Source organism: Mesoplodon mirus (assembly GCF_964341445.2).
Source record: "Mesoplodon mirus genome assembly, chromosome: 12".
NCBI lineage: Eukaryota > Metazoa > Chordata > Mammalia > Artiodactyla > Ziphiidae > Mesoplodon > Mesoplodon mirus.
In genome coordinates, this window is record NC_138988.1 from 52,199,279 (window position 1) to 52,223,432 (window position 24,154).

At 46.5% G+C, this 24,154-nt stretch overlaps 2 protein-coding genes and 1 long non-coding RNA gene across 6 annotated transcripts in view; 1 reads left to right on the top strand and 2 right to left on the bottom strand.

Moving 5' to 3' along the window:
- CRTAP (cartilage associated protein) overlaps window positions 1-10,601 on the bottom strand; it is a 34,169-nt gene extending 23,568 nt beyond the window's left edge. Inside the window, exons 1-2 of the mRNA XM_082637981.1 lie at window positions 10,053-10,601; window positions 4,430-4,579 (exon numbers count right to left, since the gene is read on the bottom strand). Coding sequence (XP_082494107.1) covers window positions 4,430-4,579; window positions 10,053-10,523 — 621 coding nt within the window. The 5' untranslated portion in view covers window positions 10,524-10,601. The remainder of the gene's footprint in view (window positions 1-4,429; window positions 4,580-10,052) is intronic.
- Window positions 10,602-16,495: 5,894 nt separating this feature from the next.
- Window positions 16,496-23,670, bottom strand: LOC309813034. Of its 3 annotated transcripts, none has more exons than XR_014295439.1 (3): window positions 23,446-23,670; window positions 20,438-20,571; window positions 16,496-17,147 (listed from the first exon to the last, which is right to left on the bottom strand). It is a non-coding gene; the product is annotated as an uncharacterized lncRNA (long non-coding RNA). The 3 variants fall into 3 exon arrangements; XR_014295440.1 differs by lacking the exon at window positions 23,446-23,670 and adding an exon at window positions 22,707-22,836; XR_014295441.1 differs by lacking the exon at window positions 23,446-23,670 and having other exon boundaries at window positions 20,438-20,724.
- The window catches only part of GLB1 (galactosidase beta 1), a 92,690-nt gene continuing 91,618 nt past the window's right edge, over window positions 23,083-24,154 (top strand). The window contains exon 1 of one of the 2 annotated variants that reach the window (XM_082637546.1): window positions 23,083-23,242. In XM_082637546.1, coding sequence (XP_082493672.1) covers window positions 23,171-23,242 — 72 coding nt within the window. In that variant the 5' untranslated portion in view covers window positions 23,083-23,170. The remainder of the gene's footprint in view (window positions 23,243-24,154) is intronic. The other variant, XM_082637545.1, reaches the window with a different exon arrangement.

A 24,154-nucleotide genomic window follows, 5' to 3' on the forward strand; every position in this document is an offset into this window, starting at 1 on the left:
GGAAATCAAAAAATACCTAGAGACAAATGACAACGAAAACACAACGATCCAAAACCTATGGGATGTTTCTAGCAATACAATCCTACCTTAAGAAACATGAAAAATCTCAAATAAACAATCTAACCTTACACCTAAAGGAACTAGAGAAAGAAGAACAAACAAAACCCAAAGTCAGTTGAAGGAAAGAAATCATAAAGATCAGAGCAGAAATAAATAGAAACAAAGAAAACAATAGCAAAGATCAATAAAACTAAAAGCTGGTGCTTTGAGAAGATAAATGAGACTGATAAACCTTTAGCCAGACTCATCAAGAAAAAGAGGGAGAGGACTCAAATCAATAAAATTAGAAATGAAAAAGGAGAAGTTACAATGGACACGGTAGAAATACAAAGCATCATAAGAGACTACTACAAGCAACTCTACGCCAATAAAATAGAGAAGCTGGAAGAAATGGACAAATTCTTAGAAAGATATAACCTTCCAAGACTGAACCAGGAAGAAATAGAAAATATGAACAGACCAATCACAAGTAATGAAATTGAAATTGTGATTAAAAATCTTCAAACAAAAGTCCAGGACCAGGTGGCTTCACAGGTCAGTTCTATCAAACATTTAGAGAAGAGCTAACACCCCATCCTTCTCAAACTCTTCCAAAAAATTGCAGAGGAAGGAACACTCCCAAACTCATTCCACAAGGCCACCACCACCCTGATACAAAAACCAGACAAAGATATTACAAAAAAAGAAAATTACAGACCAATAGCACTGATGAATATAGATGCAAAAATCCCCAACAAAATATTAGCAGACAGAATCCAACAACACAACACATTAAAAGGATCATACCGGGCTTCCCTGGTGGCGCAGTGGTTGAGAGTCCGCCTGCCGATGCAGGGGACACAGGTTCGTGCCCCAGTCCGGGAAGATCCCACATGCCGTGGAGCGGCTAGGCCCATGAGCCACGGCCGCTGAACCTATGCGTCCAGAGCCTGTGCTCCGCAATGGGAGAGGCCACAACAGTGAGAGGCCCGCGTACAGCAAAAAAAAAAAAAAAAAAAAAAAAAAAAGGAGCATACCATGATCAAGTGGGATTTATCCCAGAAATGCAAGGATTCTTCAATATACGCAAATCAATCAATGTGATACACCATATTAACAAATGGAAGAATAAAAACCATATGATCATCTCATTAGATGCAGAAAAAGCTTTTGACAAAATTCAACACCCATTTATGATAAAAACTCTCCAGAAAGTGGGCATAGAGGGAACCTACCTCAACATAATAAAGGTCATATACGACAAACCCACAACAAACATCATTCTCAATGGTGAAAAACTGAAAGCATTTCCTCTAAGATTAGGAACAAGACAAGATGTCCACTCTCGCCACTATTATTCAACATAGTTTTGGAATTCCTAGCCACGGCAATCAGAGAAGAAAAAGAAATAAAAGGAATACAATGTGGAAAAGAAGAAGTAAAACTGTCACTCTTTGCAGATGACATGATACTATACGTAGAGAATCCTAAAGATGCCACCAGAAAACTACTAGAGCTAATCAATGAATTTGGTAAAGTTGCAGGATACAAAATTAATGCACAGAAGTCTCTTGCATACCTAAACACTAATGATGAAAAATCAGAAAGAGAAACTAAGGAAACAATCCCATTCACCACTGCAACAAAAAGAATAAAATACCTAGGAATAAACCTACCTAAAGAGGTAAAACACCTGTACTCAGAAAAGTATAAGACACTGATGAAAGAAATCAAAGATGACACAAACAGATGGAGAGATATACCATGTTCTCTCTTTCGTTCAGATTATTTTCAAATCACTGTTTAGTATTGTGTGTCTTATCTTAATTTTAAAAAAAAGTAGACTTGAGGATATGGGGAGGGGGAAGGGTAAGCTGTGACAAAGCGAAAGAGAGGCATGGACATATATACACTACCAAACGTAAGGTAGATAGATAGTGGGAAGCAGCCGCAGAGCACAGGGAGATCAGCTCGGTGCTTTGTGACCGCCTGGAGGGGTGGGATGGGGAGGGTGGGAGGGAGGGAGATGCATGAGGGAAGGGATGTGGGAACAGATGTATATGTATGACTGATTCACTTTGTTATAAAGCAGAAACTAAAAAAAAAAAAAAAGTAACAGGCACTTGATAATAAAATCAAGTTTGAATAAAGGAAAAAGAGAAAACTCTAGTGACAGAAACCAGAGCAGTGGCTGCCAGGAGTCAGGGGTGGGGCAAAGCCTGGACTGCACAGGGGTACGAGGGAACTTTTTAGGGGAGAAGAAAATATTCTACATCATGATTGTGGTGGTACCTTTGACAAAACTCATCGAATTACACACAAAATTAGTAAATAAGTTTTAAATAAATTATACCTCAGTAAAGCTGATTCTAAACATCGATTCAAGGAAAAGATAAAGCTTAAGCAAATGTCAGATACCCCTCCCCCTAACAGTGAAGTATGAACTAGGAGTGCCACACATCAGTAGAAGTTTCTGGGGAGGGCAGCCGCGTGCCAGATAGTGGAAACATCAAGGAATTTCTGCTAACTGTTGCCTGGAGCAGGTAAAAGAACTAACTAGGGCTGAGGAAGCAGCCTGGTTTCACAAGAAATAAGTAGAGATCTTGGACACATGCGGAAACCTCCCAAATTGGAGGGGCCAAGACAGGCCTTGAAATACGCATGGGGCTCTCCATTTGTAGTTTTGTTTTCAGTTGCTCTGGAATGGGGGTATTTGAGGGTCACCCCTGGGACCTGAAATTTTCACCCAACTTAAGGCCTCAGGTTAAGAAGGTGGGTCTCCTTATACCTCCTGGGCAGGCAGCATCTCCTGGAAACAAGACAGGCAGAGAGCTGAAGGGGCTTTGCCCGGAGACTGGGTAAAAGAGCAGCAACACCAGGCCGCTGGCTCTGCAGAAATGGCAGGGTAGCAGCAGCACGAAAGCCCTGCAGAGAGAGGAAGCCCCTGGGCACACAGTGGGGACGGTGGGGAGGGGGGAGCCCGCCACACCCAGCAGGACCCCAAAGAGGGCAAGAAGGGGGCAGCGGCTTGCCGTGAAGCACAGTGCACTGGCTGCATGCACTCCGCTCTGCGCCCCAAACCCTACCCAAAAAACGACAGGGAAGAAAGTAAAAAGACTTCAGTCCTTTTATGGGAGAACTGGAAAGGAGCAAGCAGCAGACAAGAGATTTCAACAACTTTTGGAAAGACAAAAAACCAAATTATCAGAGAGGAGGGACCTCAGAGCAGGTGAGCTATACACTCGTAGGCACCTGCAGGCACCAGGGACCACGGAGGCTGGCACAAGGCATGGGACAGAAAGCAGGGCTGAAAGTCTGAACAGAGCTGTTGGAACCCTGGGTTCCCCCACCAGCGCCCACCTGCTCACCTAAGGGACCACACCTCCCAAAGCCACTCCTTGCCAGAGACTGGTGGTCTATTCTAGAGACTCTACCCATAAAGGCTGAGGGGCCAGGGAGCAGGCATAGCAGAGCCGAGTCGAGGCATGGGCTGAAAACCAGGAAGCAGGTAAGGTCTCCGACTCAGCTGTGAGACCCCCATCCCTCTCTCGAGACTGGCTCTCAGATACCAGTAGAGAAGCACAGACACCCCACCAGCCCTGCAGAAGGCTGGAGAATTCTTCCCTGGAAAACTGAAGGGCTCCAGAAAAGAGACTTCACCCACTATGTTTGAGGGTCACCACCAGTGAAAATGTGAGCTTGAGATCTGGTCCCACGATAGGAAACCCTGGAGTCAGACCTTAGGATCTAACGGCTCCCATGGGTACTTTCAACACATCCCTCTGTTTTCAACCCTGCCCACCCTCCACTGGTACCCACACCCCCAGAGCCTGAGCTCGACAGGGCTGGACAAGAGTAAGTGCTCAAAGGACTTAGATTCTTCCTCTTCTTATTGTCCTCATTCTTTCTCATCAGAATTCCCCTCTGCAGATGCAGAGACTTAAGTCCTCCAATCTGTCAAGTCAGTCCTCCTAGTGCCTCTATTTCCTTTCCAACTTAAGATATAAAGTTGTGTGTGTGTATTAATATATATGTTTCCTAGCTTCATCAGAAATGGAGAATTATATTTCTGTTTCTCCTATTCTTGGTCATTTTCAGATGATTTCCAAGACCGTCTTTATTCTACCATCTTATTCTACCATCACATGACCATATTTCTAAAATGTAGCATTTTTTTTAAAAGTGGCTTTAAAATCATCATGGAAAGTAAAATTGCATTCTTAAATGGATCAACTAGGTGTTAAAAAGGCAATCATTTCTATTGTCATAATATTCATTAAATGTCATCAAAAATCACTAGCGGTCCTTTGATGTCAATAGATGTTCACTGAGATACACTTCTTTGACAACTTGCATTGCAAGTAACCACTGTGTAAAAATGCAAATATACCTCATACAACTTGGTTTCCAAGTCTTTAATGTAGTCCTCGGCATCGGGCAGGCTCTTGTAATAAGCCATGTTTCTCTTCATCATTTCATCATCAGGATGCTTCAGTAGAAAGGTGTGAGCAGCTGCAATGGCTTTTGGAAGATTATTTGCCTAAAGTACAAAGAAGAAAGAGAAAAGCTACTCAATGGGTGGTGAGCATGAACCTCTGTTCAGTCCTTCAGCAACTTTGTGTTTCTACACAATTTTGGAAGCTAAGGGTTCAGTGATTTCCAAGACCCAGCAAGGCCTGGTCCAGCCACTCTGGAAGAGTGTTCATTCCCCGCAGGTGAGTAGATGGCCTTTGTGTGCCTGTCCCGATCTACGCCCTGCAGTCTCCACCCTACCCTGCCCTGCCCGGGAGGCTGGTGTACAGGCTGTCACAGCAGACTCCCTTGCCCCCCAGCTTCCAGTGGGTTCATCAATGTGGAGCTCCAACAGGAGCCAAACAGGAACCCAACAGGAGACTGAAGGAAGGGAAGAGAATAAGGCTGGGCTGTTAGTGTCCTGGCTCCCTCCCTGCAAGGTCGCTCCCTTGAATGAAGGTCACAGCCCCTCTCAAAGGGGGCCTCTCCTTCCGGTATCTCTCCTTCTGGCTTCCAGCAATTGGTCTCTCCCTTGCCCCCTCTGGCCTGGGTGGGGGAGTGTCACACCTCACTGTCACTAGCCCTTGTAACTACCTGCTTTATTAAATGTTCCTCCAACTACTCAGTATGACTACATCACATCTTTTCTGCCAGAACCTTGACAGATGTATCAATACTTTCCAGAGTCTCTCACAGATCTCCGCTTCACTGTTCTCAGTGATTCCCACCACCTCCTCACTTACTCATCCATTCACTCAGCAAATATTTATTGCAAGCCTCCTACATGCCAGGCACTGTTCTAGGAAATGGGCCTGTAACAATGAGCAAAACAGGGAAAGAATCCCTGCCTTTACGTACTGGACATGCAGGTGAGCCCTCCCTATTCCCGTAACCTTGATCAAGAACCTCTTTTTTTTTTTGGTGGGGGGACATGCCTCCTTATGACCTGTTTATTTCAAGTAATTGACCCAACCTGTACCAAATGGATTAATTTCCTCTCTCCTCTATCTATATATGTAGATATACACACACACACACACACACACACACACACACACCCCATCATATACATGGGTCTACAGGTGAATACTTGCAGATAGGCATGTTGACATGTAACTTTACTATTTCATGGATATATGTGTACTAATATATTTTATACACTATATAATATATAATGTAATATATGTAATACATTATAATTAAAATGTATATATTTTTGTAAATAAGTTCATTTGTATCTTTTTTCTTAGATTCTGCATATAAGCAACATCATATATTTCTCTGACTTACTTCACTCAGTATGACTATCTCTAGGTGCATCCATGTTGCTACAAATGGCATTATTTCATTTTTTTTATGGCTGAGTAATATTCCATTGTATATATGTTCCACATCTTCTTTATCCATTCATCTGTCGATGGACATTTAGGTTGCCTCCATGTCACAGCTATTGTAAACAATGCTGCAATGAGCATTGAGGTGCATGCATCCTTTCGGACCGTGTTTTTCTCCAGATATATGCCCAGGAGTGGGTTTGTCGGGTCATATGGTAGCTCTATTTTTGGTTTTTTAAGGAACCTCTGTACTGTTCTCCACAGTGGCTGTACCAATTTACATTCCCACTAACAGTATAGGAGGGCTCCCTTCTCTCCACACCCTCTCCAGCATTTATTGTTTGTGAATTTTTTGATGATAGCATCTTTTGTGTCATCCTGTGTTCTGTCTCCCTGCTTTTCACACCTCTTTGTGGTCTCAGCTAATGGGTCTGTCTCCCCCTCCAGAATCTGAGCCTTGAAGGACCCAGCAGGGTCATTCATGTCTGCACTCCTGGTACCTGGCACAGTTCCTGCGACAAAGCAGGACTTGGTAAGTGCCAGTGATTTGGATGTAACCTCACCACTGCATAATATTTTCATGAAATTAATTCATGTTTCCCTCTATTTTCCCCTCTCTCTCTTCTCCCCATTAGGTGGTGGTCAGCTGATTCTGAGTTTCACTGCCTCATGGGAGGTAGCTGTCTGGTCAGGGCACACAAACATGACAAAAGCCCCTGTACTCTTGAGAAAACTTGGCAAGTATGGGAAGAGGAGGAAATTGGGAGAGGGAGCTGCAGGAAGAAGCTGACTGGCCTGGAAGAAGAAGAGGGAGGAAGAGGAATCCTCTAGGCCAGAAGAAAGTCCCCCTTGGGGTCTGCAGGGGCAGCAAGGTCTGTGGCCCTTGACCTTCAGGTTTGGCACCTGCAGGCGGAGCCCAGGAGAGCAGAAGTCCTTAGAGAGGAATGGGATGCTCTGGGGGCGGGAGGCTCAAGAGGTGGGCAGCCGAGGATAGGGACACCTCCCTGTGTGGACACGCGAGCAGCAAACAGAGGGCCCCCCGCGATGTCCTGGCTCCTCGGTCCCCTGGAATCACAGCACAACCTGGTGGGGTGGGGGGAGGCCCCCGGATCTCGTGCACAGAGACTCCTTCAGCCAATCCAGAGGGACACTTGGGGGCAAGAATTAGGGAATTCAGTTTGGAGAGAGAAAAATAAAGGGATACTTGGCACACTCTGGATTTCCGAGAATCAAAGGATAGTACATACCTGTGCAAAACTGCCCCAGCATGGGAGCCCAGTCATCTGGAGACAATGGCAGTGGCTGCCCTGGAGGAGTGATGGGTGGTGATAAGGACAGACTCCCAGAAGTCAGTGCTGATATTTGGGGAATGCCAGCTAGTGACCTGGAGTGTGACTGCCTTTTTTTTTCTTTGGCTTTGCTGCCGGCTGCTTGTGGGATCTTAGCTCATGGACCAGGGATGGAACTCTGGGGGGGGGGGGGTCGGAAGGGGGATGGGGAAGCACAGAGTCCTAACCACTGGACCACCAGGGAATTCCCAGAACTGCCTTTGAAAGAGTTCTACAGACAGCTTTATACTCCTGGCTGGAAAAAGGCCAGTCTGGCAGCTAGAAGGAAGGGAAGAGTATGAATGCAGCCCTTTTTCAAGCATGTGCCAATGAAATTAGATTCTCTGATTCTCAGAAGAGCACTTAGAAAGAGTGGCACAGAGTGGGATTTTTAAGGCCTCTCACTCAGGACCTGAGTTTTACAAAATGGAATCCCTTCCTGAAGGATGATTTTATTCATTTTTAACTCCAGCTGTGTCAGCTGGAGCATGGAGCCACATCTTGACAGCTAAACCTCTGACAGACCCCAGGCAGGTTTTAGAGAAGGAGGGGGTGGGGGAACCTACCCTGCCATGGGCTCCTGAGAGACAGCCACCTGCACGAGAGGCTCCCAGTCACCTGCCAAACCAGCCACCCCTCAACCAGGGGAGGACACAGTCCAGGTCCAGGCAAAGAGGGGGTAAGCATGCCTGCGAGGCAGCCAGCTCTGTCAGCTCAGAGTTCAACAGTCATCAAGGATTTGATAAAGCGCTGGGGCCCACCTGTTCCTCAGCCTGTGGGGAAGATGAGCATTTCATGGAGATGGCGGCCACAGAGAGAACCCACAGCTCATGACATGAACCTAAGTCAGGCTGGGAGCATGAAACCTACCGTGGTTTCAGATCCTGCTAGAGCAGGAAGCACCATCCATCTCCAGTACCTGTCGCCAGCCGTCAGGTGCCAGGTAGAATGAATGTGCCTGTCACCAATTATTTCCTCTCTACCCAGAAACAGAGTTTGAAAATATAAACACCATTAAGGAAAAAAAAAAAAAATCAGCCATACAATATCATCACCCTAAATCACTTTCTCAGTGATTTTCAGTTGAAGCAATTAAGTGAAGGTTCTGGTTTATTTATAAAATTCTAAACTTCTCCCTGCCCTGTAAGTGATCTCAAAATACTAAGATGGATGGTATTATACTGACTTTTTTTTTTTTGGCTGCACCCCACAGCTTGCAGGATCCTAGTTCCCTGACCTGGGATCGAACCCATGCCCCCTGCAGTGGAAGTGCAGAGCCTTAACCACTGGACCGCCAGGGAATTCCCTATACTGACTTATAAGTAAGTGATTGTTACAAGACCTACAAAGGGTTTTGAGAGAAGCTATGAATTTCCTAACCTTTGAGGATGCCAGGATGGAGGAAACCCCTGCCTTCTGGTCACATTGTAGCACTGCAGTCCCCTCCTCCCTGCAGCACTTGTTTCAAAGTCATCTGTATATTAAAGAAATCAGAGCTTCCCCTATTCTCCAGGTTTAAAAATAAAACGTTTTCCCCTAGACTATGTGACTCAAATTTGGCTCAGACTGTATTTGCCAAAAGTTCTACAAAAAAGAGAGAGGATTAAAACGAGTCCTTTCTAGCATAAAAAATACTGCTTGTATGACTCAGCCATCATTTCTGCATTTCATACATTCTGGAAATGTATTAATCTTATCCCCGGGCCTCTCACTGTTGTGGCCTCTCCTGTTGCGGAGCACAGGCTCCGGACGCGCAGGCTCAGCGGCCATGGCTCACGGGCCTAGCCGCTCCGTGGCATGTGGGATCTTCCCAGACCCGGGCACGAACTCCTGTCTCCTGCAACGGCAGGTGGACTCTCAACCACTGTGCCACCAGGGAAGCCCTCCCCGTTCTATTTTAAAATTGTTTTTTTATTGCCAGGACAAACATTCACAAATCTGATACTTATATAAAACTGTAACCAGGCATAGAAATAACACAGCTTTTCTCCTATTTAGGGTTTCTGCTATTTTATGGCTCATATTAATGCAACACACACGCAGCTCCGTTTCTGGGAAATATGAAAAACAGATCTTGCAGCCCAAAGACTGAAAGCAAAGTTTAAAAAATCGTTTGCGGTTAGAGAAAGTAGAAACTGGACTTTGAGAGGGCTCTACTGGCAAAACCCGGTGAAGACCCACCAAGCTAAAACCTGTTTATACAGTAACAGGGAATTCAGCCCCTCTTAAAACTTGTGGGTCCCCAGAGTAAGGACTTAAAGGATAGAGACTGCAATTTGTGGCTATTTTTAGTCAGCAATCACAGGCAGAATGTAAGCAGCCACAAAAAGGAGGAAGACAACTGTGTTAATTCTAGATGAAAGACAGCCAGCCCAGAGCGCCAGCCCTGACGAATCACAGCGCTCAGCTTCTCCTCCAGGCAGGGAAGTGTCCTTCCAAGGAGCCCTGCCCTTTCCTGGCCTTAATTTCCTCTTTAAAAGGGACCGGCCGGCTCCGCAGGTCCTCTTCCGCCCTATTACTGAAAGGCACCACTCACTTGAGAAATGGGATTTTAATGGTATATACCAAAAAACGAGTCTGTCTTCAAATAACACTGTGCTAGGCGTTCTATGTATGTTCTCCGCCTCAGAACAACCCTTCAAGAAAAGTATTTTCATCTCTATTGAAGATGAAGAATAGGGGGAACAGGATTTGAAGGCGTCCTTTGGCAGCGCGGGGTGGGAAAGAACTAAGTCAAGAAAGAGCGGTGGGACGCGGCCCAGGACCGAGGGACAGAGCCTGGGCCTAGGGGCGGGGCCTAGGCTTGGGGGCGGGGCGGGGCGAGGCGAGGCGGACTTGCCTTGAAGTAGGCGAACTGCAGGAACTTGTAGGGCTCTCGGCGCTGGAAGTCGGCCAGCACTTCGCGGCTGGGCTGCGACTGGCGGAAGGCCGGTAGGCCCTGCTTGCAGCGCTTGAGGCAGTGCGCGCGGCGCAGCAGTCCCCCGAAGAGGCGCAGCTCCGGGTGGCGCGCGAGGCCGGCGGCGGGCTCGGGCTGCGGCGCCGCGCTGCAGTTGCGGTGGCAGAAGGCCTCGCTGTCGCGTAGCAGGCGGTGCAGCCGCAGGCTGATCTCCAGATAGCCCACGCTCTCCGCCCAGTGCTCGCCGCTGTATTGGTCCAGCGCGTGCCGGTAGGCCGACTCGAGCGGCATCAGCTCGTCCCGAGGGAAGCTGCGGAAGCTGTAGCGCTCGTACTGGGCGCGCCCTGAGCGCAGCGCGCAGCCAGCGCACAGCAGCGCCAGCAGCGCCGCGGCCGCCCGGCGCCCCGGCTCCATCGCTCCCGGCGGAAGGAAGGAAGAAAGGAAGGAGGGGTGTGAGAAGGAAAGGAAGCGGGAGGACTGAGCGACGCGGCGAGCCGAATGCTGGGGAGGCGGGGACGCCAGCCTCCGGCCCGCCCCGTCCGGCTGCCCCTCCCCACCCAATCCGGGGGTCCGAGCGAAGCTGCCAGCGCGGAGTGGGTATCCTGGGGAGGGGCGCTGCCCTCTAGTTCCTGCACGATCTAACCCGTGATCCCGGGCTCCACTGTTAGCTCCTTTATAAAGAGGGCAGTCTGCAAGCCAGACGCGGCCCTAATGGATCATAGATCAGCGCTGCTTACACTTTAGAATCTCTTAGAGGACTTGTGAAAACGCAGATTCCTGGACCGTGACTCCAGAGTTTCTCATTCAGCAAGTCTGGTTGGGATGGGGGTCTGAGGATCTGCGATTCTAACTGGCACCCTGCTGAGACTGATCCTGCGGGTCCACGGCCTACACTTTGATGGCACTGCGACGACCTCATTTCAATGAGAAAGACAATGCATAAATAAAATTAATAAGGATGTCAGTGGCGCTTTGTAAACTATTAAGCTAATCAAGTTGAAGATGCACACACCTTATGACTGCCATTCCACTCCTCAGAATACGCTGGAGAGGGAATTCCCTGGCGGTCCAGTGGTTAGGACTCGGCGCTTTCACTACTGAGGGCGTGGGTTCAATCCCTGGTGGGGGAACTAAGATCCGGGGAGCGGCCAAAATATTTTTTAAATAATAAAAAATAAATAAATAAATAAAAGAATACTCTCGAGAAACTTGTATGTGTGCATGAAAAGATGCGGATAGAGGGGCTTCCCTGGTGGTCCAGTGTCTAAGACTCCGTGCGCCCAATGCAGGGAGCCTGGGTTCCATCCCTGGTCAGGGAACTAGATCCCATATGCCGTGACTGAGAGTTCGCATGATGCAACTTAAGATCCTGTGGGCCGCAACTAAGACCCGGTGCAGCCAAATAAATTAATTAATTTTTTAAAATAAATAAATGATTTACAGAAAAATTAAAAGGATAGTAGAAACAATTCCTATATAGCTCTCATCCACATTCACAAATTGCTGTTATGCCACATTTACTTTATATTTATCTCTATGTTTTTTTCTGAATCATTTGAGAGTACATGGCATACATGAGGTCACTTACGCCTTAATCTTTTAGTATTGATATGTATGTCCTAAGAACTAAACTACAGACAATGATCAAATTCAGGAAACTTAGCATTGATGGAAGACTAATCTATATTCCCTATTCCTGTTTTGTCAACTGTCCTAATAATGTCTTTTTTTTTTTTTTTTTTTTTTTTTTGCGGTACACGGGCCTCTCACTGTTGTGACCTCTCCCGTTGCGGAGCACAGGCTCCGGACACGCAGGCTCAGCGGCCATGGCTCACGGGCCTAGCCGCTGCGCGGCATGTGGGATCTTCCCGGACCGTGGCACGAACCCGTGTGCCCTGCGTCAGCAGGCGGACTCTCAACCACTGCACCACCAGGGAAGCCCCATAATAATGTCTTTAACAGCACTTTATCCCCCTGGGCAGGATATGATCCAATACCCTGTGTTGAATCTAGCTGTCTCTTCTAGTTGGTGTTCTGGAATCTGAACCTTCAGCTTTTCTTGTCATACCATTGACACTGTATAATAATACAGGCCAAAACAACAATGAGATCCACTACACACCTATTAGAATGGCCAAAATTCAAAATACTGACGACACCAAATGCTGACAAGGATGTAGAACAACAGGAACTCTTCATTCATTGCTGGTGGGAATACAAAATGATACAGCCACTTTGGAAGACAGTTTGGCAGTTTCTTACCAAACTAAACATACTCTGCCATACCATCCAGCAATTACATTCATTGGTATTTACTGAAATAAATTGGAAACTTATGTCCACACAGAAATCTGCACACAATTATTTATAGCAGCTTTTTACATAATTGCCAAAACTTGGAAGGAAACAAGATGTCCTTCAATAGGCGAATGAATAAATAAACTGTGGTACATCCAGACAATGGAATATTACTCAACACTAAAAATAAATGAGCTATCAAGCTGCAAAAAAGACAGAGGAAACAAATACAGTTTACTAACTAAAAGAAGCCAATATAAAAAGGCTATATACTGTATGACTCCAAATATGTGGCATTCTGGAAAAGGCAAAATTTTGAAGACAGTAAAAGGAGCAGTGGCTGCCAGGTGTTGGGGGGAGAGAGGGATAAACAGGCACAGCACAGAGGATTTTTAGGGCAGTGAGACTATTCCGTGTGATACTATAATGGTGGATAAATGTCATTATACATTTGTCAAGACCCACAGAATGTGAAATACCAAGAGTGAACCCTAATGTAAGCCATGGATTTTGGGTGATTACGATGTGTCAAAGTAGTATCATTGGTTGTACTCTATATACCACTCTGGTATGGGATTCTGATAGCGGGGGAGGCTGTGTGTATGTAGTGATGGGAGGTATGTGGAAAATCTCTGTACCTTTCACTCAGTCTTGCTGCAAACCTAAAACTGCTTTAAAAAGTAAAGTCTATTTTAAAAAAGAACACAGTCCAGTTATTTTATAAAAAGCCCTTCACTGGGGCTTCTCTGAGGTTTCCTCATGATTAGATTCAGATTAGGCTCGTTGGACTAGAATACCATCCTTCTCGGCTGTCACAGAAGGAACACACGGTCTTACTTTATCACCTTATCGGTGACATTAATTTTGATTACCTTGTTAAGGTCGTATCCATTTTCTCCACTTCATTTTTTTTCTTTTGTAATTAATAAGTGTTTGGGGTATGATACAGCAGCACAGATCCTAATAGCAGAAAGCAGAAATAACCTGTCTAAAAACAGAAGAGTGGATTTTTTTTTTTAGAGAGAGAAAGGATGTGTGCAGAGGAGAATATTTTACAGCAGAGGATAGTGAAAGAATTACAGCTACACATAACAACACAGTTCAACCTTAAAAAGAAAAAAAGAATGATTCCACTTGTCTAAAAGTTTAAAAATATGCTAAAGTACACAAAATATTATTTAGGAATGCAAGTAATACAGTCTTATTTCATACAAACATGCAGGGTAAAACTGTAATGAAAAAGGAGCCATAAACAGAAACTTTGGAGTGGTTTCCTGTAAGGTGGAAGGAAGGACATGGAATTGGAAGAGGGTCACAGGAGGGAGAGGGGATGCAAGTGAGTATGGGAACATTCACTGCATCATTTTTTTATGCCATACATATATTTTAAAGATATTATTTTAGGGCTTCCCTGGTGGCGCAGTGGGTGAGAGTCCGCCTACCGATGCAGGGAACGCGGGTTCATGGCCCGGTCCGGGAGGGTCCCACATGCCGCGGAGTGGCTGGGCCCATGGGCCATGGTTGCTGAGCCTGCGTGTCTGGAGCCTGTGCTCCGCAACGGGAGGGGCCACAGCAGTGAGAGGCCCCCGTACTGCAAAAAAAAAAAAAAAAGATATTATTTTACAGTTCTTTGTTATTTTAAAAACAATCTTTAGGGGAAAAAATTGCAATGGTGATGTAAAGAGAATGAAACAAGTGGATGGGATGGGGGAGGGCGGGAGACTGCACGAGGAGGTGATGTCTGAGCCGACCTGAATGGGGTCATGGAGGTGGTGGGGGGATGTGCGAGTGAGGGGAAGCCTGTGGAGAGAGCTGAGCTGGGACGAGAGTTTACCTGGTCCCCTGGAAACTCCTGCCCAATCTGTGACCATCTTGCTTGGGGCTTGATATCCTTAATGTACGGAGAACATGAAAAAGTCAATACCCCAATTCCAAAACAGACACACAAAGGGGCCAATAAACAGAAAAGAGTTCAATCCCACTAACAAGAAGTGTACCCTCCTTTTTTCTTCTCATCTGGCTTCCTCTCTTGTCCTTGAAGTCAGTTTAAGTCAACCTGGTGGGGTTAATGGAGAGAAACTGTCATACGTGCACTGTGTCCTCTGCTGAAATATCATCTGGTGTTGGTCACCACTAAGGCGTCACCCTCATTATCTTGGCCCAGCCCCTCCAGGTCCATCAGCTCTATGCCACTTCCAGGGCATTCTGCTTTGAGAGTGGGGTTTGGGAAATCTCTGGGAGCTCCCTGGAGCCCAGGCTACCTCCACATATCACAAGCCGGTATCCCACACAAGATGGCTCTGGAGGAGGAGACAAGAAGGGTACAAGAGACGGAGAGAAGGCTACTGTGGCCAGAGTATAAACAGTGGGGGAGGGACTTCCCTGGCCGTCCAGTGGTTAGGGCTCCACGCTTTCACTTCAGGGGGCCCAGGTTCCATCCCTGGCCTGGGAACTAAGACCCCACAAGCCACACGGCACAGCTCCTCCCCCCTAAAAAAAAAGAGTTGGGGGCTTCCCTGGTGGCGCAGTGGTTGAGAGTCCGCCTGCCAATGCAGGGGACACGGGTTCGTGCCCCGGTCCGGGAAGATCCCACATGCCGCAGAGAGGCTAGGCCCATGAGCCGTGGCCGCTGAGCCTGTGCGTCCGGAGCCTGTGCTCTGCAACAGGAGAGGCCACAACAGTGAGAGGCCCGCGTACCGAAAAGAAAAAAAAGAGTTGGGGAGAGAGTGTGGGGCAACAAAGGTTAACTGGAATTGCCTTTGAGGAGACAGTCGTGGGTGGGCAGGTGGAGGTGGAGGGAACAGTTGCTTCCCATGATAATTCAACACAATTTATAAATGGAAGTGAAACCAGACAATGTCTACAGTGGCTGACCCCTGCTTCGGGGGTCTGTTCAGCTTCATTAGAGCTGTGTCCAAGAGTGTCTCCTCCATAAAGGAGCCACCGTCCCCCAGGTGACTTTTTTTTTTTTTTTTTTTTTGCCGGCACGAACCCGTGTCCCCTGCATCGGCAGGTGGACTCTCAACCACTGCGCCACCAAGGAAGCCCCCCAGGTGACTTTAATGACAAATTCTCCTTCATGAATTTATTCATTCTTTCAATACACTGTTCAGCATCTACCTTATACCAGGTCCTGCCCTTGGCACTGGAATGCAAACATGAATCACACATATATCCTTGACTGAAAGGAACTTCCAGTCGAGTAGAGATAAGACATCTATAGTTTTTTAATTTGTTCCATTAACCTATAGTGAACTGTTCCATTAACCTATAGTGAACCTATACGCACTGTATTAAATAAATATCACCTCTTTCCTAAGGGAACTCAAAGTCTGGAGAAGACATAAGTAAACCTTCAATTACCCACCACCAGAGCTGGAAAGAGTGCTGTGTGGGCCTCAAAGAGAGCTGGGTAACTGTCTTAGTGGGTTCAGGCTGCTATAACAAAATTACCATAGACTGGATAACTTATAAACAGAAATTTATTTCTCACAGTTCTGGAGGCTGAGAAGCCCAAGATCAAGGTGCTGGCAGATTTGTGTCTGGTGAGAACCTGCTCTCTGGTTCATGGATGGCCATCTTCTCACTGGGGCCTCACAGGATAGAAGGGGCAAGGGAGTTTTCTGGAGTCTCTCTCTTCCTTTTTTCTTTGGCTGGGCAGCTTGCAAGATCTTAGTTTCCTGACCAGGGACTGAACCCAGGCCACGGCAGTGAAAACACCAAGTCCTAACCACTGGACCACCAGGGAATTCCCTGGAGTCTTTTTTTGGCCACGCAGCATGCGGGATCTTAGTTCCCCAACCAGGAATCGTACCTGGGCCCCTGCAGTGGTAGAGCAGAGTCCTAACCACTGGACCGCCAGGGAAGTCCCAGGGGTCTCTTTTTTAAGGGCACTAATCCCATTCATGAAGGCCCCGTCCTCATGAACTAATCACCCCAAAGACCTCAAAGACCTCACCTCCAAACACCATCACTTTGGGGATTAGGTTTCAACATATGAATTTGGTGGGGGCTGGGGGTGGGACATAAACATTCAGTCTATAGCACTAATCTAGTCTGAGTCTGGGAAAGTTTCTTGCAAGAGGCCATTCTTTTTTTCTTTTTTTCAAATGTATTTAATTTATTTATTTTTGGCTGTGTTGGGTCTTCACTGCTGCGTGCAGGCTTTCTCTAATTGAGGCGAGCAGGGGCTACTCTTCCTTGCAGTGGCTTCTCTTGTTGCGGAGCAGGGGCTCTAGGCACACGGGCTTCAGTAGTTGCAGCACACAGGCTCAATAGTTGTGGCTCACAGGCTCTACAGCACAGGCTCAGTAGTTGTAGTGCACGGGCTTATTTGCTCCGCGGCATGTGGGATCTTCCCGGACCAGGGCTCGAACCCGTGTCCCCTGCATTGGCGGGTGGGTTCTCAACCACTGCGCCACCAGGGAAGCCCCAAGAAGCCATTGTTGAACTCCTTTAAAGGACCTGAAAAAATGGAATAGAAGTTTGCTGGAGGCAAAAATAAACAAAGGAAGAAGATTCTGGGTGAAGAAAACAACACTACAAAGAAGAAGACAAGTGATGGGACTGGTGGCCAAATAACAGCATAGGACACCCCTCAGTGTGATCTCCACAGGAAAAATGAGGGCCTGGGAATTCCCTGGCGGTCCAGTGGTTATGACTCCACGCTTCCACTGCTGGGGGCCTGGGTTCAATCCCTGGTCAGGGAACTAAGATCCCACAAGCTGTATGGTGTGCCCCCTACAAAAAAATAAAATTAATTAATTAATTAAATTAAATAAAGAAAGATGAGGGCCTGAGTTAAGGCACAGACCATAAAGGGTCATAACACAGAGAAAGATAAATGTCATAAGTTAGATGTAGGTAGAGCGGTGTGGAAATTGTTAGAAGGAAAGAACTCCTTCAGCTAGTGCAAGCACTGATTACTTCATCACAAAAGAGGTATTAAATCTGGGACTTGAATTGGGAATGAGTTGTGACCTATGGTCCTAAAAGCAAAATCTAAGAGGACATCCCCAAAACCCATGGTTAGAGAAAGTTCAAGAAATACATACAGGTAACGGTAGGCTGCAGAGCAATTTCTTCATGTTCAACAAATAATTACCTTATCCTGGGCTAGAAAACAGAGGCTGAGGCAAGAACTAAGTGCTCATTCTTTATTTGGGAGGTAAACCCATGACAGTGGGAGAGAGAGGAGAGGCAAAGAGGGAAAGGAAGGATGAGATGCAACACAAAGTAATGTGTTACCACACTGGCTACAGCTTCAGAACAGCCTTGGCAGGTGGACCCACTAGACTACGTGGAATGTCTCTGAACAGGCTATAGAGAGAAACCACTCCTTGAAATAGCTGATCCGAAGGAAGAAGCCATTTATTTACTGGCTCTTTTCCTCCTCTGATCTCTGTTGCACTATGGTTCTCTACGGGGGAGTGAACTTGCCTGCCCCTCTGGGTTGCACCACCCAGCCTCTGGCAGCCACGTAGGAAGCATGGTGCTTTGTTCCAGTGAGTGCAGAGGTGTGTAGAGGAGCCAGAAACTCCAGATGGTTGCTTTGGGGCAGCAGATGTGCTGCCAGGGCAGCTGAGTGAAACAGGAAGGCTAGAGCTCTGGAGACAGGTGACTAGGGAATCTGAGGCATCACACAGATAATGTTTGCTATAGCACTCAGAGAGGTTGTGATCAAATTACCACGGAAACTGTCTGACTCAGAAGTTGCAAACTTAAATCTCTTATGGGGCCTGCAGGCCATGTCAAAAGAGCAGTGGACCAGATGGAGATTGTTGCCAACTGGAAGAACCTACCTGCCTAAAGAATGTCCCAATGCATATCTCTGATCTACTGTTACCCTGGTATGGCCAGACCTTCTGATCTTTGAAGAGAAACTGGAAATCCAGATTATGTAAATTCCCCTGATTAAATATTGACAATTCCAGTGATTACATAAAATTTAAGACACCGATGGGCCAACATGGTGACTGTCAAAACAAATAGCCCTTTGGCCATATCTAGTTGTAACCTTCGACTGAGCTAGAAAACTACTGTGATCATTCAGAGACATGAATCACGGCTGCAGATGTGGATATAAAGACGGGGGGGCTAAATCCGGGGGCCCAGATGAAGAAGAAACAACAGGCCTAGATAAACACAAAGGGGAAAAAACAACACTGCAAAGAAGCAGCTGGGAGACCCTAGGGAAGCAGATGCTTTTGCCAGATAGTGAAGGCAAAGTCATTTTTCCCCCCCACTAAGGCCGGCCTCACTTGGGGCATTTGTTTTTAGATCTCAGACTCCTGAAAGGGAGTTCGAGGACATGGTGACAAGGGCATCCTAATGCTCATGACTGTCAAGAGGGATGGGCCAGTCCTGGGACACAGCTGCTAACTTTTATTGGGATTGTGGGGAAACTGTTGCCAATGATTTCACAATTTTATCTTTTTATTGTTTCATAACCATACCCATCAGTTGGTTGCACAATTTAAACCCAGGATACAGGTCTTGGGACTTCCTGTATCAGAAAACTCAAAGACTCGTGAGAAGCATGAGGAATTGCTGCACATCAGAATTGTCTGCATCTGTTGGCAGGAGGCTTTATTATTTATTTTTTAAATAACTTTTTATTTTCATATAAGAATTGCTATATGCCCTTTACCTAATTCATCAATTGTTAACATTTTGCCTTATTTGCTCCATAATCATGTACATGTAATAATATGTATATTATGTATAATGTATAATTATATATATAAACATATACATAAGATCATTGGAGAGGAAATTGCAGACATTATGCCCCTTACCCCTAAATGTTTCAGAGTGTATTACCTTTTGTGTGTGTGTGTGATTTTTTTAAACAATTTTTTATATTTATTTATTTATTTATTTTTATTTTTGGCTGTGTTGGGTCTTAGTTGCTGCGTGCGAGCTTCCTCTAGTTGCAGTGAGCAGGGGCTACTCTTCGTTGTGGTGCATGGGCTTCTCATTGCAGTGGCTTCTCTTGTTGCAGAGCACAGGTTCTAGGCGCGCAGGCTTCAGTAGTTGTGGCGCACAGGCTTAGTTGCTCCGCGACACGTGGGATCTTCCCAGACCAGGGATCGAACTCATGTCCCCTGCAATGGCAGGCAGATTCTTAACCATTGCACCACCAGGGAAGTCCCAGAGTGTATTTCCTAAGAACATAACCACTGTATTGTTATCAAAATTAGAAAATTTAATCTTGATACAATATTATTTTCTAATCCATAGTCTATATTCAACTTTTGTTAATTGTCCCAATAATGTCTCTTGTAGCAATTTTTTTTCCTGGTTCACGATCCAATCTGGGATCATGCACTGCATTTACTTGTCATTTCTTTTTAGTGGAGGCCTTGTTTTTTCCTTGCTTTTAACATCTATCATTTAGTATTCCTATAACCTATTGCAAATTACAATCACTTTAATAGAACTTTAAAAATATTACAAATGTAAAGTTAGCTAAATTTTTACACTGAAATACAGATCATAACTGACACTGGAGGACTTGCCTGGCGGTCCAGTGGTTAAGACTCTGAGCTAGTGCAGAAGGCTCGGGTTCGTTCCGTGGTCAGGGAACTAAGATCCCACATGCCAAGCGGTGCAGGCCAGAAAAATAAAAAAAAGAAAGAAAAGAAAAGAACTGACACTGGAACCTGAGGAAAGCTCTGTTAGGACCACAATGGAAAACAGGTCATTCAAAGGGAGATTGATTCTTGTTCTAAAACTTTATTTATTTATTTATTTTTAATTTTTGTTGGAGAATAGTTGATGTACAATGTTCTGTTAGTTTCTGCTGTACAGCAAAGTGAATCGGTTATATATACACATATATCCACTCTTTTCTTAGATTCTATTCCCATATAGGTAATAACAGTATTGAGTAGAGTTCCCTGTGCTATACAGTAGGCCCTTATTAGTTATCTATTTTATATATAGTAGTGTGCATATGTCAATCCCAATCTCCCAATTTATCCTAACTTGTGCAAAGCCCTGTTAGGATAGAAAAACAAAGTTTTTACCTGTTATTGGGTCGCATATGTCTCTTCCCTTCATTGTTCTTAGGAGGCCTCTGTGCTTCTCAAGCTACCTTTGGTGAAGGATCAGTTTTGTTTCTGTGATTAACAGTGCTCTTTCCCATCTTTCAAGGACTGATCTGGTTGTACAAATTTATAACAATAAATTACTAGAAAAAAGAAATAAAAATAGACATAAAATTCACATCTAATTTTTTCATTATTAGATGCAACAGACAAGCTTTCTCAAATTGCTATAAGTTTCCAAATACTTACTCTGAATTTCTGTATTTACCTTATGTCACTGGTCCTCGGACCACACTTAGAGTAGCACTGGTCTATATCAGAGCATGCCCCATATATAGTTGTATATGTGGACATCTTTCTACTGGAAATGATTCCCTATGGGGTGATAGCCTTCTCGAGATCATTTCATATTCCCCACAACCTGGAGCAGGCGGTTTACACACCAGCACACACTCTATATGCACACTTGGACAGGAACTATAAGTAAAGTAGGCACAGAAGCATGGCCTTGTAAAAGTAATCCGGGTTCTAATAAACTATAGTGGAAAAGAATATGAAAAAGAATATATTTTGCTGTACACCAGAAACTAACACAACATTATAAATCAACTATACTTCAATTAAAAAATAAAAATAAAAAATAATTCGGGCTCTGAAGTCAGGCAATGAGGGACTTCCCTGGCTGTCCAGTGGTTAAGACTCCGTGCTCCCAGTGCAGGGGGCTCAGGTTTGATCCCTGGTCGGGGAACTAAGATCCTGCATGCTGCACGGCAAGGCCAAAAAAACCCAGAAAGCAACACAAAACAAAAAAAGGACTAAATGGCGAATACCCTTGTAACCACCCTCTAGTTCAAGAAACAAAACTTTGTTGCCCTTCCATGGGGCCCCTCACAATCTCACCCCCACAAATAACCACTATTCTTGACTTCTATAATCATCGCTCACAGTGTTAAAAACCAGACTAAGTTTTAAAAAGATGCACAAGTTGTAAAAAATAGTGCTAAAAAAAATTATTCTGACACTTGCTAAAATGGTAAGGAAGATTTCCTTCAAGACTTTTTTGTAATAAGGGTCAACTCTACTGCCATAGGTGGGGAGGGATGGGTCTCAATTCTAAGTACAGCAAAGATAGCTGGGGATTTACAGCCAGCAGAGAGAGAAGGGTTTGTTGGTGAAAAATTATAAGAGGAGATCTCAAGGGTTTCTTGCTAAGGGGAGGTCAAGGACTTAGATGTCAAAGGGAGGTGGGGTGGGGATGAGGACCTTGATCAGATAACAAGAATTGGGGGATTGTTCCTAAACTGACTTAGCAGGATTCTTTGCTAAGACTGGACAATACAGGGCAGGCAAGGACAGGACAGGCATAGAAGGCCAAGGTCCAGGTCTAGAAGACTCTAAAAGAGTCTCTAGTCAGAGGAGCCTAATTAAAGTTTAGTCTAGGAGTCTGTCAATAGACCGCATAATTTAACCGTACATTTGTTTTTTTTGTTTTGTTTTGTTTTGGTTTTGGCTGCGCCCTGAGACTTGTGGAACCTTAGTTCCCCCACCAGGGATCAAACCCAGGCCACCGCAGTGAAAGCGATGAGTCCTAACCACTGGACCACCAGGGAATCCCCTAACCCTACATTTTTATTTTTCAAAACTAAGTTAACAATATGAAAGTCGAAAATATTTAAAACGAGTGAATTTTGTGGAATGTTAATTATAACTCAATAAAGCTGGAAAAATACATATATTTGAAATCGATTTCCCCAAAGGCTCCTTCCTCTGAGAAAGGGGGGATTTTCAGAGAGTTCGGGGAACTAGGTAGGAAAGACTTAACTTCAGACTCATATCTAGTGGTTAACCAGCGGTCCTGGACACGTTAACTCACACAGTAGAGACTTCGTTTTCACGAGTGGAAAACTTGGATAAAACTTGTATTTTATGCCCAGTTGACAGATCTGCGGCATCGCAGGGATGTTGAGAGGCTCAAGGGCAAAACTGAAAGATGGGAGGTGTTGCTACTCTTATCTCTCAAAACCCAACGATGAAATAAAAATTCCGCAGCCCCTGGTGCTTTGAGGGTTGGCATTCGGAAAGATTTCGCCACAGTTGAAACACACCTCTAAATGTATCAATAACCTGGAACAGTGGTTCTCAAACTTTAGCGTGAATCGGAACTACCTGGAGGGTTTGTAAAAATACAGATTTCTGGATCCCACTCCTAGAATTTCTTGGGTGAGGACCTGCTAATTCTAACACGTACCAGATACAGGATTGGTCTAGGGAACCACACTTTGCAGGCCCCTGGTTTAGTCTTCCGGACAGCCCCGTAGGCAGGGCTGGGAGTCCATCTACTCCACTTAGGTTTATCTGGCCTCAACTTCCCTCTTCTGTCCTGTCAAGGGAGTCAGGGAGCAAGGAGACCCCTGTTAAAGTCCAACCCCGAGGCGCGTTATCAAGCTGCTGACAGCCAGGCCTCCTGAGGGTCTTTGCAAAAGGCCCCTCCCTCCGGCGGAGCCCTGCCAGGGCCAGATAACACCAGCCTGCTGTCACGCGGCCGCGCTTGGCCCCAGGCTCCCGCCTCCCTGGGTTCAGGGCTCGGCGGCCGCTGGGCGGGGCGCGGGGCGGAGCCGGCGCGGGGCGGTGCCAGGCCGCGGGTCCTCAGTCAGGTGATACCCAGCGGCTGCCCGGGCGCTGACTGTGGAGCCAGGAGGCCGGAGTGTGGATATGCCGGGGGTCGTTCGCATCCTCTCCCTGCTGCTGGTGCCGCTGCTGCTGGGCTCTGTGCGTGGCTTGCACGTAAGTTCACAGGACCCCCGCGCAGGAATGATGGATAGGGGACAGGCTGGCGGGGGACCGGGCTGGTGCTGCGGCCACCTGGGGTCCCAAAGGGCGGAGGTCCTGGGACCCCAAGGCGCGCCCGGGCCCGCAAGGCAACCGGGGGAGCTCAGGCAGTGGGCTGAGCCGGCAGAGGGCCGGCCGGGCGGGGCGAGCTTCCTTACCGGTAGCTCTGTCGCTCGTGTGTTCCGCCTCTGCCGCCTCTTTTCGCTGGGACCTACTTCCTTATTGGTGCAATGAGGGGCTGAGATAAGGTGCTTTCCAGCTTTGCGGGTTTCCGGGAGGGGGATTCCAAGTAGCGCGCGTTCTTGGAGGGCGCCTTGGGCTCTGGCTTGGCGCGCCCTCCCTTGCCAGCGCTCTGCGGAGCGCTCCGGAAGGAGAAAAATGGGGTCAGGAGAGGCCCCCTCAATGGGAACACTGGATTAATTACCTTCGAGGTGTTCTCTTTTCGGACATCTCGTGCCCTTCTCGGCCCTTCCCGCCGCCTACTTTTTAAGGCTTGGATTTTCCAAACCTTCAGGGTTTGGCGGTGGGCAAGAGGCAGGCTGCAGGTAGCCGCCAGCGTTGCTGGAGGGAGGTCTGGCGGGGCGAGGTGCTGGGCGGTGCGGGCCGTGCACGATTGCGGGAGAAGAACTACAGCCTCAGTCCACCCGGCAGAGCTAAGACAGGGGCCGAGGGAACTCCGAATCGCTCCTGGGAAGGTCAGCATCACGGCCTTGGAAAGGTGGGGTGGATCTGAGGAGGGAGGGACCGGGGGATTGAAACGGGCGCCTGTCTCTCTGCACGTTCAGGGAACCAACTTTGGTTCCTCCAGAGTTTGGGTGGGCTGAGTCTGGGACTTGTTTTATAAGTGGAAAATGGTGAACTTTGACT